This window comes from Halichoerus grypus, chromosome 12, assembly GCF_964656455.1.
Source record: "Halichoerus grypus chromosome 12, mHalGry1.hap1.1, whole genome shotgun sequence".
Taxonomy (NCBI): Eukaryota; Metazoa; Chordata; class Mammalia; order Carnivora; family Phocidae; genus Halichoerus; species Halichoerus grypus.
In genome coordinates this window covers 1,185,939-1,198,136 of record NC_135723.1, presented here as the reverse complement: position 1 = coordinate 1,198,136, position 12,198 = coordinate 1,185,939, and the positions used below count along the sequence as shown (strand labels likewise).

Below are 12,198 nucleotides of genomic sequence, written 5' to 3'. Positions count from 1 at the left end.
CATGGGATCTGCTCCCAAAAGACAGAGTGGGAGAAGTTGGGCATTCCCATTCCAAAAGGGAGAGGCTAGAAGGAATAAAAGGATCATGGGTCCTGGGTGAGTCCCACACTGAGCAGGTGGGGTCCCAGGAAGACTTGTTTTCTGTCTTTCTCTGGAGGCCCTTCATCCATCTCCAAATTGTTGGACTAACCAGGACACAACGACTCTGAGGTCCCTCGGCCCTGACTGCGGGTTTCCAATGCCACCAGCACCCCCTTCCCAGTCCACTTTGTCAGGTTCCGTCCTTCCCTCTGAACCTCAGAATTCCATGTCCCTCAAGAGACACCATCCCTTCCGAGCCCCCCGACCCCTCCAGGCACACAAAGCGATGGTCCTTGCGTACACACACCCTTCCTCCCGGCTTTTCCCCTCAGCCAGGCTCTTCCACATCTGGTAAGACTGCACTGGAATGCCACCATCCCTCTGAAGCTACTTCTAACCACATAGGCAAGCCCCTCCCCTGAGACAAACACCCACTGCCCCCCACAGTCTGGTCTGGCCAGACTGTGAGACCCCACAGCCAGCGTGAGGAGGTGCTCGGTAACTGTGGCCTGAGTGGACAGCTGGACCCTTGCTGCCTTATCTGTAGGTTATGGCCATTTCTAGCGTCCTTATCAGCAGTAACGCCCTAATGCACCCCCAAAGCCTGAACACAGACCTGGTGGGCTCACCCAGCAGGAGATCTGAGGAGGGACAATTAGGCTCCCTGTCCCCGCCCATACCTCCCCTAGCAGGAAGCACTGAAGCTTCAGACAGCGTGCCACCGAGCTCTAAGATGGGATCCCCCACATTCCTTGCCTCTGGCAGTTAGGACCTTCCTATTCAGAGGCCCCTGTGGCAAGTGAGCCTGCGGGCCACAGCGGCGGGACACAGAGGGGGGCTCAGAGCTCCTGGCGCCCGCCCACACTGCGTGGGGAGGAGACCCTGGAGGGCGTGGCGGGTCGGCCAGGCCTGGGCAGAGGGGGGACCAGGAGGCCGATGCCATAACGGGTGCAGGTGCCGGGGGCTCAGAAACACGAGAGCCTCACGTCGTGTGCTTACGAGGACAGGCTGACCCCGTGGTCACTAACCGTAATCAGGCCAACTGGAGTTTACTGCGGAGAAGGACCTCGTCTGCTTCTGTCCGTCTCCCCACGGCCGGACGTGACTGCACACCCTGAAGCAAGCGCAGGCCCTAACTTGCAGGGGCGGCGGCCCTCTTCCCACGGCCTGCCCTAGTGCGCGCTAACTCACCACCACGGCAGACGCATCCAAGCCGGACGGAATCAAGCCTGGTGCAAAATTTAGTTTTCCGCCCCTCCCAGTCCCCCGCCAACAATTCCAGTCTGGGAGGCGGGGGTCCCTGCAGTGTGTGCCGTGAAGATGAGCGCAAACTGCAACGTAACTCTCGGGGCCCCGGCGCGGCTCTCACGCCCTCGTGTCTCCGTGGCTGCCCACCGCCGCGGACCCGCGCGGCTGGTGCAGGACTTCACGGAGAAGGGACGACAGTCCCCCACCCGCGGTCGTGACTACCGCTGAGACTGACCGCGGCGCGGCGCCCGGCTCTCCGGCGCCCCCTGGGGCCTCCGCGCGCACCGGCACTGCTCTCCCGCCACGGCCCGGGGCGCTGGGAAGCCAGGCCGGGAAGGAGCTTCGCAGCCGCCACCCCGGACGACAACGCTGCGGACGTGCCACGCTGCCAGGCGGACACTGTCCTAAACCCAAAGGCCGACCTCAGGGATCTCCGGCTGCACAACCGGCTCCAGTTTCAGAATCGAGGTCTCCGCGGGTGGAGCAACCCTCAGGGAATCTTCTGCTTCCCCTCATTTCCCAGTGCAGTCGGAGACCCTGTCCTCGGGGTCAAAGCGGGGACAGACAGCACAAGCAGGGCTGCATGGGAGCGGGGCGGCGGGCAGGTCGCGCAGTGTTCGGTGAGCAGGGCGGGGCTCCAGAGCCCGGGCGCGGGACCGAGGGGACAGGAGCGCGCGCCTCCGCGGGGAGGGGACGCAGGCCCCCGCGTGTCTCTGATCTCCTCTCCTTGGAGAGCCTCACGTGTGACTGCTGTTTTATCGGTTGTCTGTGCATTTGCGTGGAGCGAACTGGCCTTCCCATTCTAAGGGAGGACACGCGCACACACACCTCCACACAGCGAGGGCAGACAGACCGGGGGTGCACGCTAGCTTCACCCACAGCTGCGCGGGGGGCTGGCCCGGGGACAAGGGGGCACGCACGGGGGTCCTGAGGTGCGGTTTCTACTGCAAACTGCACAACGCGCCCCCAAGACACCTGTCCACCTCCTAGGGCAAGACTCCCTTTCCAACACCATCCCCCCGCCCGCGGGGGTCTCATCGGTTAGCAATGTAGCAATGCTGATCCACAGGCTCTCGGCAAGAGAGCCTTGCAAAGGGCAGTTCCCGATTCAATCCTGGACCCCCGGCGCCCTCTGTCGGTCACCTCGGGAAGGGGCGCGCAGACACCTTTGCAAACGCGGGTCAGGACTTCACCGAGGCGCGCAGAGAAGGGAGAATCCCAAACAATCCCCACTTCGACGCCCCGGAGAGAACTCAGCACAGGGATACAAGGTGGCCTGGGAAAATGGTAGTAAAAATAACCAGCTGCGAGGACCATTCTGTTATTAACGACACCTCGGCAGCGCTCGCTTTACTGCTTTTATCACTGTTTTGTTCGGGCAGTAAACTCCACTTGAAAACATAATCAGGGAGACTACCTACGACCAGAACAGTGGTGATGTCCAGGCTCCGACGAGCCCTGCTAAGGACCCATCGCCAGCTGGGGGCTTCGCGTCAAACACCCAGGGAGGCTTCACGGCTGCCTTGGACCGCGCGAGGACCACGTGCGCACCTGCAGATGCGCATTTGTATGTCCCGGGAGGCGGGGAGGGAGAGGGAGCGAACGGCCCCGCCGGTGCAGAGACATCCAGAGACCTCGACGCGAATCAGGTGGTCCCACTCAGAAATGTCCCACGACCTTCCCGACCCGTGGACTCAAATTTTGCGAAGCGCCGCAAAGTACATTCGGTGAGGTGCGGAGCACGCCAGTCTCCGGGACACCAGCTCTCCACCGGGGCGACCTCGCCCAGGCCCGCAGGGAGAAGGGCGGCGGCGTCGGACGGGCCAGGGGCGCCAGAGACGCCGGGGTGGCCAGAGGCGCCGGGGCCGGCGGGGCGGCGGGGCTGCCGAGTCCCCGGGACGGCGGGGCGGCGAAGGGACCGGAGTGCGCGCGTGGAGCAGGTGCCTGGGCGCCCGCGCGCTGCGCGCCCCCGCCCCCAGCCCGGCGGCCCCGGGTGCGGCGGGAGCCCCGAGCCTCGTGGGCGCCGGCCCGCCCCCTCCCCCCATCCCGCGCGCCGTTCCGGGGCGTGTCCTCGGCCACCCGGCTTCTATATAGCGGCCAGCGCGCTCGGGCCGCCCAGATGCGAAAACGGCGGCGCGGCGCTCGGCACAGCTAGCTGCTCCCCCACTCCCGCAGCCTCGCGCCGCGCGCTTCCGCCCGACCCCTGCGCGCCCCGGCCGACCGGGCAGCGGGCCCCCGCGGTGGGCGCCATGCAGCGGGCGCGCCCCGCGCTCTGGGCCGCGGCGCTGACGGCGCTGGCGCTACTCCGCGGGCCGCCGGCCGCACGGGCTGGCGCGGGCTCGGCGGGCGCGGGCCCCGTGGTGCGTTGCGAGCCGTGCGACGCGCGCGCTCTGGCGCAGTGCGCGCCGCCGCCCGCCGCGTCCGCGTGCTCCGAGCTGGTGAGGGAGCCGGGCTGCGGCTGCTGCCTGACGTGCGCGCTGCGCGAGGGCCAGCCGTGCGGAGTCTACACCGAGCGCTGCGGCGCCGGCCTCCGCTGCCAGCCGCCGCCCGGGGAGCCGCGCCCGCTGCAGGCGCTGCTGGACGGCCGCGGACTCTGCGCCAACGCCAGCGCTGCGGGCCGCCTGCGCGCCTACCTGCTGCCAGCGTCGTCCGCGCCAGGTGAGCCGCCGGCGCCGCGGGGACCCCCTGCCCTCCCCGCGCCCGGTGCTGTAGGCGCGGAAACCGAGGCCCCGCGAGCGAGCGCAGCCGGCCGTCCACGCGCTGCGTTCACCGCGTGCGGAGCGCTTGCAAATTACCAAGCGCTTTGGGCAGAACTGGGTCAGAGGTGTCCCGGGCAGGGAGGGGGAGGGGGCGAGGTTGTCATGACCGGTCCCATCCCGACGAGCATCTCCCCGCGCTTGGTGCGGGCGCAGCGCGGCCACGTGGGCATGGACCGTGCGGCCCACCGCGGGAGCGCGGCTTCCGTGTCCCACAGACTGGGAGCGAGCGTGTTTATGCCAAGGATGCGGAGGGAGCTGGAGGACCAGGGAGGCGGGCGGGGCGCATTGGGACTGGAGAAGGTGGGCGGGCACCTTTGTAGGAGATGGTGCTTGTCTTTAAAAATGCCAGCGTTTGCACAGACTTACGGTGCGCGAAGCAATGGCACGTCTGGGCGTGCGCCAGAAACAGTAAGGTGGGAACCGGGTATTGGCATCTTTTGGTTTGGGCAACCTGACGTCCAGAAGGTGGTGCCTCCCCAAAGTCCCCCAGAGGCAGGAAGGAGCGTGGGGGCTGAACCCGGTTTGCCACGTCCTGCCTCGTCCCCCTGGTGCGCCCCATCCGCCCCGGTGCCTGGATGGCCCCAGACCAACGCCAGGTGCGGGGGCTTCAGGGAGTGTGGACTCAGAAGATTTCAGTGATGGTGAAGGGGAGTGGAATAAGCCTCAGGACTGTTTGGCCCTTAATCCGAAGTGGAAGGGATGGGGTCCGGTTCCTGGGAGCCCCGAGAGGACAGAGGCTCGCCCACTGCCCGTCGCCAGGCTCGGTGAAGGACATCACGCTGTTCCGAGAAAGCAGTGTAAATGGAGTCTGCGGGTGTTGCTCTAAATTCTCCAGCAGGCTCAGCCAGCCTCCCTGGGTTCTGTGAGTGGAGCTCCTGCGGAGCTGGAGGCCGCGAGAATTCTGCGCTCGCCTCCAAGGCACCAGGCTGGACAGAGCTAGTGGGCAGGCTCCCACCCTGGGCTGGCCGGAGGGCAGTCCCCTTGTAATTTCGGGTTCTGCACATTTCCACTCCCGGTGAGGCTCTGTCTTTGCTAGGCAGGGCTGGCTCTGTGGATCCCAGAGAAACACACACCATTCCAGGACTGGTGAGAAGGTAAAATTCCAGTTGCCTAAAACGTGCGCCGCCGTATCATAGTGGATTTAAAATCGCTAGGTGCATTTGTCTCTCGGGGCAACTACGGCGTTTGCTGTGTGCCCTTTATTCTTCTAGCGTGTTTTCTGGGTATGCGAAAAGTGACCTGAGAAGCTCTTATACACACTGCCGATTTCAGTGACCCGGTGCTGGGTACATTATGATTACTCTCGTAGTAGCTCCGCAGCATGGGTTGATGTGTTTAACTAAAACGTGCTTAACAGGCCTAGGATTTTATGAGACTTATAAAACCCGTGGGGGTGGGGAGGTACATTTAAATGGCAGTCAAAAGTTAAGATTATCTGTTGCTTAAATGCAGAGGTTTTGTGTTCCTGCTGAAGTCAGCAGGCATTAGAAAGATAACCTGGGAGGTTTAAGAAATTACTCAGTTCTTGGAAAAGAAATGCAAATATGTTTATTTACATACCCTGAGCATTTCCTTTGTCCCCAGCACTTCCCTGAAAAGGAAGGAAAAAACCCTAAGGTTAAAGGACATTGAAACCAAATTCTGCCAATTAAGAACCGACTGTATCTGGCGCTGGGCTAATCTGTGCTTCCCCAGACGCCAAACTCCTTGGGAGCTCAGCCACCCCTCCACCTCCAGGGACTCTCTCTTCCCAGGGGAGGAAGTGGAGTCCCCAGGGAGGAGAGGGTGTCCCCCAACCCCTGGTGAGTGCACCTGCCCTGGGCGCGTCCTGCAGAGATTCTGTCCTTCAGCCAGCCTGGGGAGCGTCCTCCACGAGACATTTGCCCCTGTCCCCTAGAGCCGGAGGTCTGAGCCAGCTTCCCTGTGGGCTGCCACCGTGCATGAGGGGCGGGGCCCCTGGAGGGCGCTCGGCACCCCCAGGCATGGTAGATTCAGGACCAGATGGTGAGCCAAGCCCCTCCCAGGACGGAGGCGGGCTCCTCGTTGAATGGAGCGATCGTGTGACCCACAGGGGTTCTCAGCAGCTCTTCCCCCGTAGCCACCCCCACTGTTCATCCTGGAAAAGGAACCCCGAGAGCGCGCTGGCTCCGTATCAGCCCCGCATGTAGTCCGTGCACGTGAAGCCCCAGTGACAGCTGCGGACATCCAACACCAGTGTCAGGGCCTCGGTTCTCTTCATGTTAGCGTGTTGGTCACAGAACGGTGTCTGGGGGCGGCGGGGGGTCCCTGAGGGAGTGAGTGCTCCAGCACGCGCAGGGTCTGTGCGCCTCCTCGGGGCGTTCCAGCCCATGCGTGGACAGTGAGTTAGAGATGTGACAGCGGGACCCGTCACACACCACCCAGTGCCCAGAGCCAGGGGACCTGCAGCCAGGCTCAAAGGGGAGTGAGCTTTCCCCGGGGCCAGTCGGCCTGGTGGCACAGGACAGCGGGGGAGTCAGAGTCCCTGCGGGGCTTGTGGACCCCCACCCAGATGGCTGTCCCCACCTGGCGCCTCTGACTCAGCAGGGCCGGCGGGTGGGGCAGAGAGGGTACTGGTCCCCCAGTCCTGGGAGGCTGCGCTTGGGGTGGCCTTTGGGGTCTGAATCCTGGGCACCGTCCCTGCTCGGGCGTGCCCCCTGCCGGCGGAGGGTGACAGATGCTGCCGGCTCGGCGATGAGAACCCTTCCCTGCCCCCCCCCACCACCACCACCACCGCTCAGAAAGCACACATCAGATTCCTTTCTAGAAAGCGGGCTTCCGGTAGAGTGACAGCCGTCCACTGCTAGTACCGTGGAACAGAACTTGGTCCAGGTGTTCTGGAGTTGCTGGATGACGTTCCCACCTAGCTGGGACTCGGTCGCCGTGGTAATATTTTGAAAAGACTGTGGCTCACTGCGGATGGCCATCACACCTATATGCCCCTTGCACTTCTCAAGGAAACAGCAGTGAGTCGGAGGAGGACCACAGTGCCGGGAGCGTGCAGGGCCAGGCCCTCCCCGGCACGCACCGGCTGCCCGACGCCAAGCTCCAGCCCCTGCACACCAAGATGGACGTCATCAAGAAAGGGCACGCCAAGGACAGCCAGCGCTACAAGGTGGACTACGAGTCCCAGAGCACGGACACCCAGAACTTCTCCTCCGAGTCCAAGCGGGAGACGGAATACGTGAGCCTTCTCCTCCCAGTGGGCGGTGGGCTGAGTGTGGAGGGACCCTTCCCACTGCGGGATCCCACGGGGGTCAAGGTGGAACGACGTGGGTAGGAGCGCCTCGGGGCTGGCGGTGTTCTGTTCACCTGCTCTCCGAGTCCTCTGGCCTGTGGCCACTCCCTCCCCCCCAGTCCCGGGCCTCGCTCTGGGGACCTCACGGGAGAGGGGAGCCATGGTTGGGGGGTCGTGGGGATCGCATGGCAGGTCCCTCCACGGGTGCGTGGGGTTCTCTGAGGCCGTGCGCGCTCCCGAGTGACCCGTGGCTTGCCCCACAGGGGCCCTGCCGCCGGGAGGTGGAGGACACGCTGAACCGACTCAAGTTCTTGGACATGCTTAGCCCCAGGGGCATCCACATCCCCAACTGTGACAGGAAGGGCTTCTACAAGAAGAAGCAGGTGAGTGGCATCCTCCCCAGCTTCCCTCCCCCGCTCCCGCCGTCCACACCTCCCCGCTGGTCCGCAGAGCCGGGCACCGCTGCCCCGGGGCCCTGGGTTAACTGAAGGTGAAGGGACACGGGGTGACGTTGTGAATAACCATCACAGGGACATGAGGTCGTGGGCCAGAAAGCCTCCCTGAGATCCCCTGTTGGTCGCCCTCCGGCCCATCCTTCCCGGGAGTCCTGGCACGATGGGGGGCCGTTAATTGAGGCCAGGCTGAGTGCATCTCCGGAGATGAACTGTTCCGCGACCGCAGCATCCCAGGCGGCTCTGCACTGGGACAGTTCCCACCACGGTGGCTGCAGAATGAGCGGGGCCACGGGCCTCCTGGTCTCTGTCGCACCTGTTTGCCACCAGCCATTAGGCAGCAGCTTACCTGCCGCCTGCGTATTCCCATCAGTCCCTTGCTCAGCAAAGCCGCGCTGAGCCCATCTGTGCACCTCGGCGAGCGCTCTCAGGTGCCCCCCGGCAGGTGGGACGTTCTCATCCCGAGGGGCGCAGAACTGCCCCTGCCGCTTCTCTGGAGAGCCCCCCTCCCCCTCCACGGGAGCCTCCCCCCGGGCGTGAGAGCCTGCTGCGCCCTTGACCCTGGGCGCCTGGCCCGCCCTCAGGGTTCACCTGTGTCCTGTGCTCTCCCGCAGTGCCGCCCCTCCAAGGGCAGGAAGCGGGGCTTCTGCTGGTGCGTGGACAAGTACGGGCAGCCCCTTCCCGGCTTCGACGCCCGGGGGAAAGGCGACATTCACTGCTACAGCATGGACAGCAAGTAGACGCTGCTCGCCACGTAAGCCGGGGGGCCTGGGCTCGGGGGCCGCGGCGGTGTGTCTCGGGAAGCGGGGACAGACCCCGCAGGAGGGTGCAGGGCCCCCCCCCGACCCACCTGCAGCAGCCCAGGGAACAGGGCCTGTGGTCAGGTTGTCTCAGAGGTGCTTGGAGACCCTTGGAAGATCTTGGACTTGGACCTGTGCACGTTCACACACACGCATACGGCGAAGTCCAACGCCCAGCCTTCCCCGCACCGCTGCTGTGGCTTATCTTCACAGGCAGGCTGTTCTGACCCTCGAGGACTTGTGAAAGGAACATGCTTCTCCCTCACAAGTGTGGCTGGTTTTTCTCTGTAAAATGTTCCGGATATTTTGATAGTCTGTGATTGATACCATTGTAATAAAGTTTATTTTCACCTAACACAAATATGAGATTTTAAATGAGATTTATGACTTCGAAGACTGCGGTCGTGTTTGACACTCCTTTGTCTTTTAATAAACGGGAGAGCCATTGGAGAAAACAGAATAAATGTGTTTCGTCTCCTCAAGACAAATTTAAGTAAACAGAAGAAATTTTCATTTATTTTTAAAGATTTTATCTATGTATTTGACAGAGAGCATAAGTGGGGGTGGGGGAGAGGGAGAAGCAGACTCCCCGCTGAGCAGGGAGCCCAGTGCAGGGCTTGACCCCAGGACCCCGGGATCATGACCTGAGCCGAAGGCAGACGCTTAACTGACGGAGTCACCCAGGTGCCCCAAAATTTTCATTTTTAGTTACAAGTTTTGTTTCCCCACAAATTGGAAGGAAATTCAAGGTTCTGGGTGAGACTCGGGGTCAGTGGCCTCTGCCTGAGTCTCCCCTCTGGCAGGTGCTCCTTGGTGACAGTGTAGGGGGAGCCCCCCACCTGCCCGCAGCGGGGGGTCTCGCCCCCAGTGTCTCCCGACGGGAGTTGAGCCTTCCAAGGTGTGGGAGTTACTTCAATACATTTCTTTTTCTGTTTGTTTTAGTTAATGTGGAGCTCAGAAACGCCTAATTTTGCACAAAAGACTGCCAAGGACACGATCAGCATCTGGCTACAGCCTCAGTTTATCTTTCTTTTTGTGGTGAATTGATTTTTCTTTTAGCCAAAGTTTAGAAGGAGATGTTCGCAGCGCCTAGGGCTCTTGTAGATGGTGAACCGGAGCGTCTTCCACTTCGCAGGAGTCGATGAGACGCGGCCGGGTTTTTCTTCTTGCTTCCTCCAAACATACGCGTACCCTGTGGCACCGCGCGGCCGGCCCTCCCGCGTCCCGGAGCGCGCCCGCCTGTGCGCCCACGCAGCCCACCCTCCACTTCCAGACCCAGCGAGTGTCGCTTCTGTAGAGGGCACGCCTCGTCCCCACTCGGTAAATGAGCACAGGCCTCGGCGAGGACGGGGAGCCCCGCAGCCTGGTGTCTGGACATTCCGGGGCACCTGCCGGGGGCGGGGCTTATAGCCAGGAGGCCCGGCCCCGCTGATCCTGCGGATCTTCAAGTAGGCGCCCTGGGGAACAGCAGAGAGAATAAGTGGAGTCTTACATGTAAAAAATAAAAAAAGACCAAGAATGTTCCCCGGAAGTCTGGGAACCTGTGAAGACAGGTGTTTCTGACCCGCCCCCCCACCCCCGGCCTGGCCTCTGCCATCGACTCCGCCCTTTTCAGAGGCCACGGAATTAGAGTAGGATTTTTCAATGACTGCAGACAATAGCATTTTTACATTTAGCAATTCAAGAACAACTTTAGTTTTGAGGATCAACTTCTTAAAGGCAAAAATGTTTATTTTTCTGTCTCTCCCTTGTCCTCCTTGGCACGAGATAAAAAGAGTAAAAATAGTTGTTATCACCCAGCAAAGAGGGATGGCTTGTCGGGGACACTGGGGCCATCCAGAGAATCCCGTGCCCACTGCACTTGGACCCCCACCCCCACTTCTCTTTCTAAGTCACACATATATGCAGAGAAAGTATCTTCTTCATGAGGTGTTACCCTCGTATACGTCCTAGTCCAGATACGCTAGGACCTGTGCTAGATAATCGTAGACAAGATGTTAGCCGCGCTAGAGAAGAGAAACACGGCCTCCACCGAGGGAGGGCGCTGGGGCCGGGCCCGGCTGCTTTCCCGGAGGCCGGGCCTCAGGGTAGGTGAGCAGGAACACCCCAGGGTGGATGCGCACAGCACACAGCCCTCCCTGAGAGCACAAAGGGGGGTCTCGAGACATTCTGCCTACCTGTGAGCTTTCCTTTATTTTTTTTAATTAAGTTTTTTGGGGGAAAAAAAGGTATTTTTGAAAAGTTTGTCTTGCAATGTATTTATAAATAGTAAATAAAGTTTTTACCATAAGGAAACCCCCGTCCCCGTGTTAGTGACTGGCCCCGGGTTTTGCGTCTAGTTACTAGGGAAATAATCCAGGAGAGAGTTAGATGTTCTGAGCACAGCTGAAGCCCTCCGTAGACAAATCCATTTGCCTGTCCCACCTCCGGGGATAGTAGCCCAGCAGGACCCCCGGGAGGCCTCTGCTGGTGCCCACGGAGGCACTGGGCCACACCTCTGGGGACCTGCCGTTCTAGGAGGTGGATGTGGGCTCATTCCCGCCGCAGGAGTGCGCAGCAGATGAGCAGGTACCCCTCCGTGGCTGTCTGGCCTTTACTGCATTTAGGGGGTGCCCCCCGGGGACCTATCTTGTCACCACTCAGCGTTCAGGGCCAAGCAGGGCAGGCATGGAGCACACACTGGACGGCCTCCCCTGTGGCCCTCACTCGCCCCTCTGCTTGGAGGGCAGTGGACGAGGCCAGAGGAGAGGTAGACCCGGAGGATGCTGGGTGGGCTCCCGCCTTGGTGGCCCCGGCATAATTTGCGGGCGCCTTCAGGCACGGATGACGAGCCTCCTGTCACAGAATGGCCTGTTCAGAGCCGTAACTGACGCTTTAAAGAAGCACCTGAGATGGGTCCACCCTGCAGAGCTGTATTGAGTTCCGTAGCTAGCGTGAAGTTCCGTAGGTCTTCATAGAACAAACGAGGAAGAGCATGGGAGAGGAGGAGCGTGGCACAGACGGTCCACCATCCACCGCGGGTGGGGGCTGTGCCTGCCAAGTGCTGACCGGGAGGAGGGAGGGAGCCGGGAAGGAGAGCAGGCCCACAGGGGCAGCAGGTGCCAGGGGGCCGTGGGGTGCTTGGGGTGCACGAGTCCGGCAGGTGTCTGGGCATCCAGGACCGGAGCGCCACAGGGCCTTTAAAGCCCCTGCAGGTGAGAGCCACGTGTGATGCCAACTCTCTAGGCCCCTGGGCCGGCCTTGCTGGGAGCGCGGCATCCTGTGCCCTCCTGAACCCCCACTCGACTTTGACCCCTTTCCTACTCCCTGCCCTCCTGTCATGTCTGACAAACACGTGAAGTTGCACACTTCTGCTCTCCTCCCCACCAGCCCCTGGGAGTCCCTCCACCCCCCACACCACGTGTCCCCAGCCGCCATCCCCCAAACACAGAAATGAGCATGCCAGGGCGTGTGTGTCACCGGGCCCAGGGGACACAGCTGCTCCGGCGGCTCTCCGGGGTCCCTGGGCCCAGGGGACACAGCTGCTCTGGCGGCTCTCCGGGGTCCCCCGGGGTCCGACCAGCCAGCCACACACGAAAGCGTGACAGTCACTGGTGTTGAGG

General features: G+C 62.1%; 1 protein-coding gene across 3 annotated transcripts; it reads left to right on the top strand.

The window, feature by feature from the left end:
• Positions 1-3,458: 3,458 nt before the first annotated feature.
• IGFBP3 (insulin like growth factor binding protein 3) lies at positions 3,459-10,891 on the top strand. 3 transcript variants are annotated; one of them, XM_078059909.1, is made up of 5 exons: positions 3,459-3,987; positions 7,064-7,290; positions 7,608-7,727; positions 8,411-8,550; positions 8,810-8,957. In XM_078059909.1, exons 1-4 carry the CDS (start codon positions 3,579-3,581, stop codon positions 8,534-8,536), a joined length of 882 nt encoding a protein of 293 aa, XP_077916035.1. In that variant the 5' UTR covers positions 3,459-3,578; the 3' UTR covers positions 8,537-8,550; positions 8,810-8,957. The 3 variants fall into 3 exon arrangements, with proteins under 3 accessions (XP_077916035.1, XP_077916034.1, XP_035922638.2); XM_078059908.1 differs by lacking the exon at positions 8,810-8,957 and adding an exon at positions 9,539-10,891 and having other exon boundaries at positions 3,460-3,987; XM_036066745.2 differs by having other exon boundaries at positions 3,460-3,987; positions 8,411-8,957.
• Positions 10,892-12,198: the final 1,307 nt, after the last annotated feature.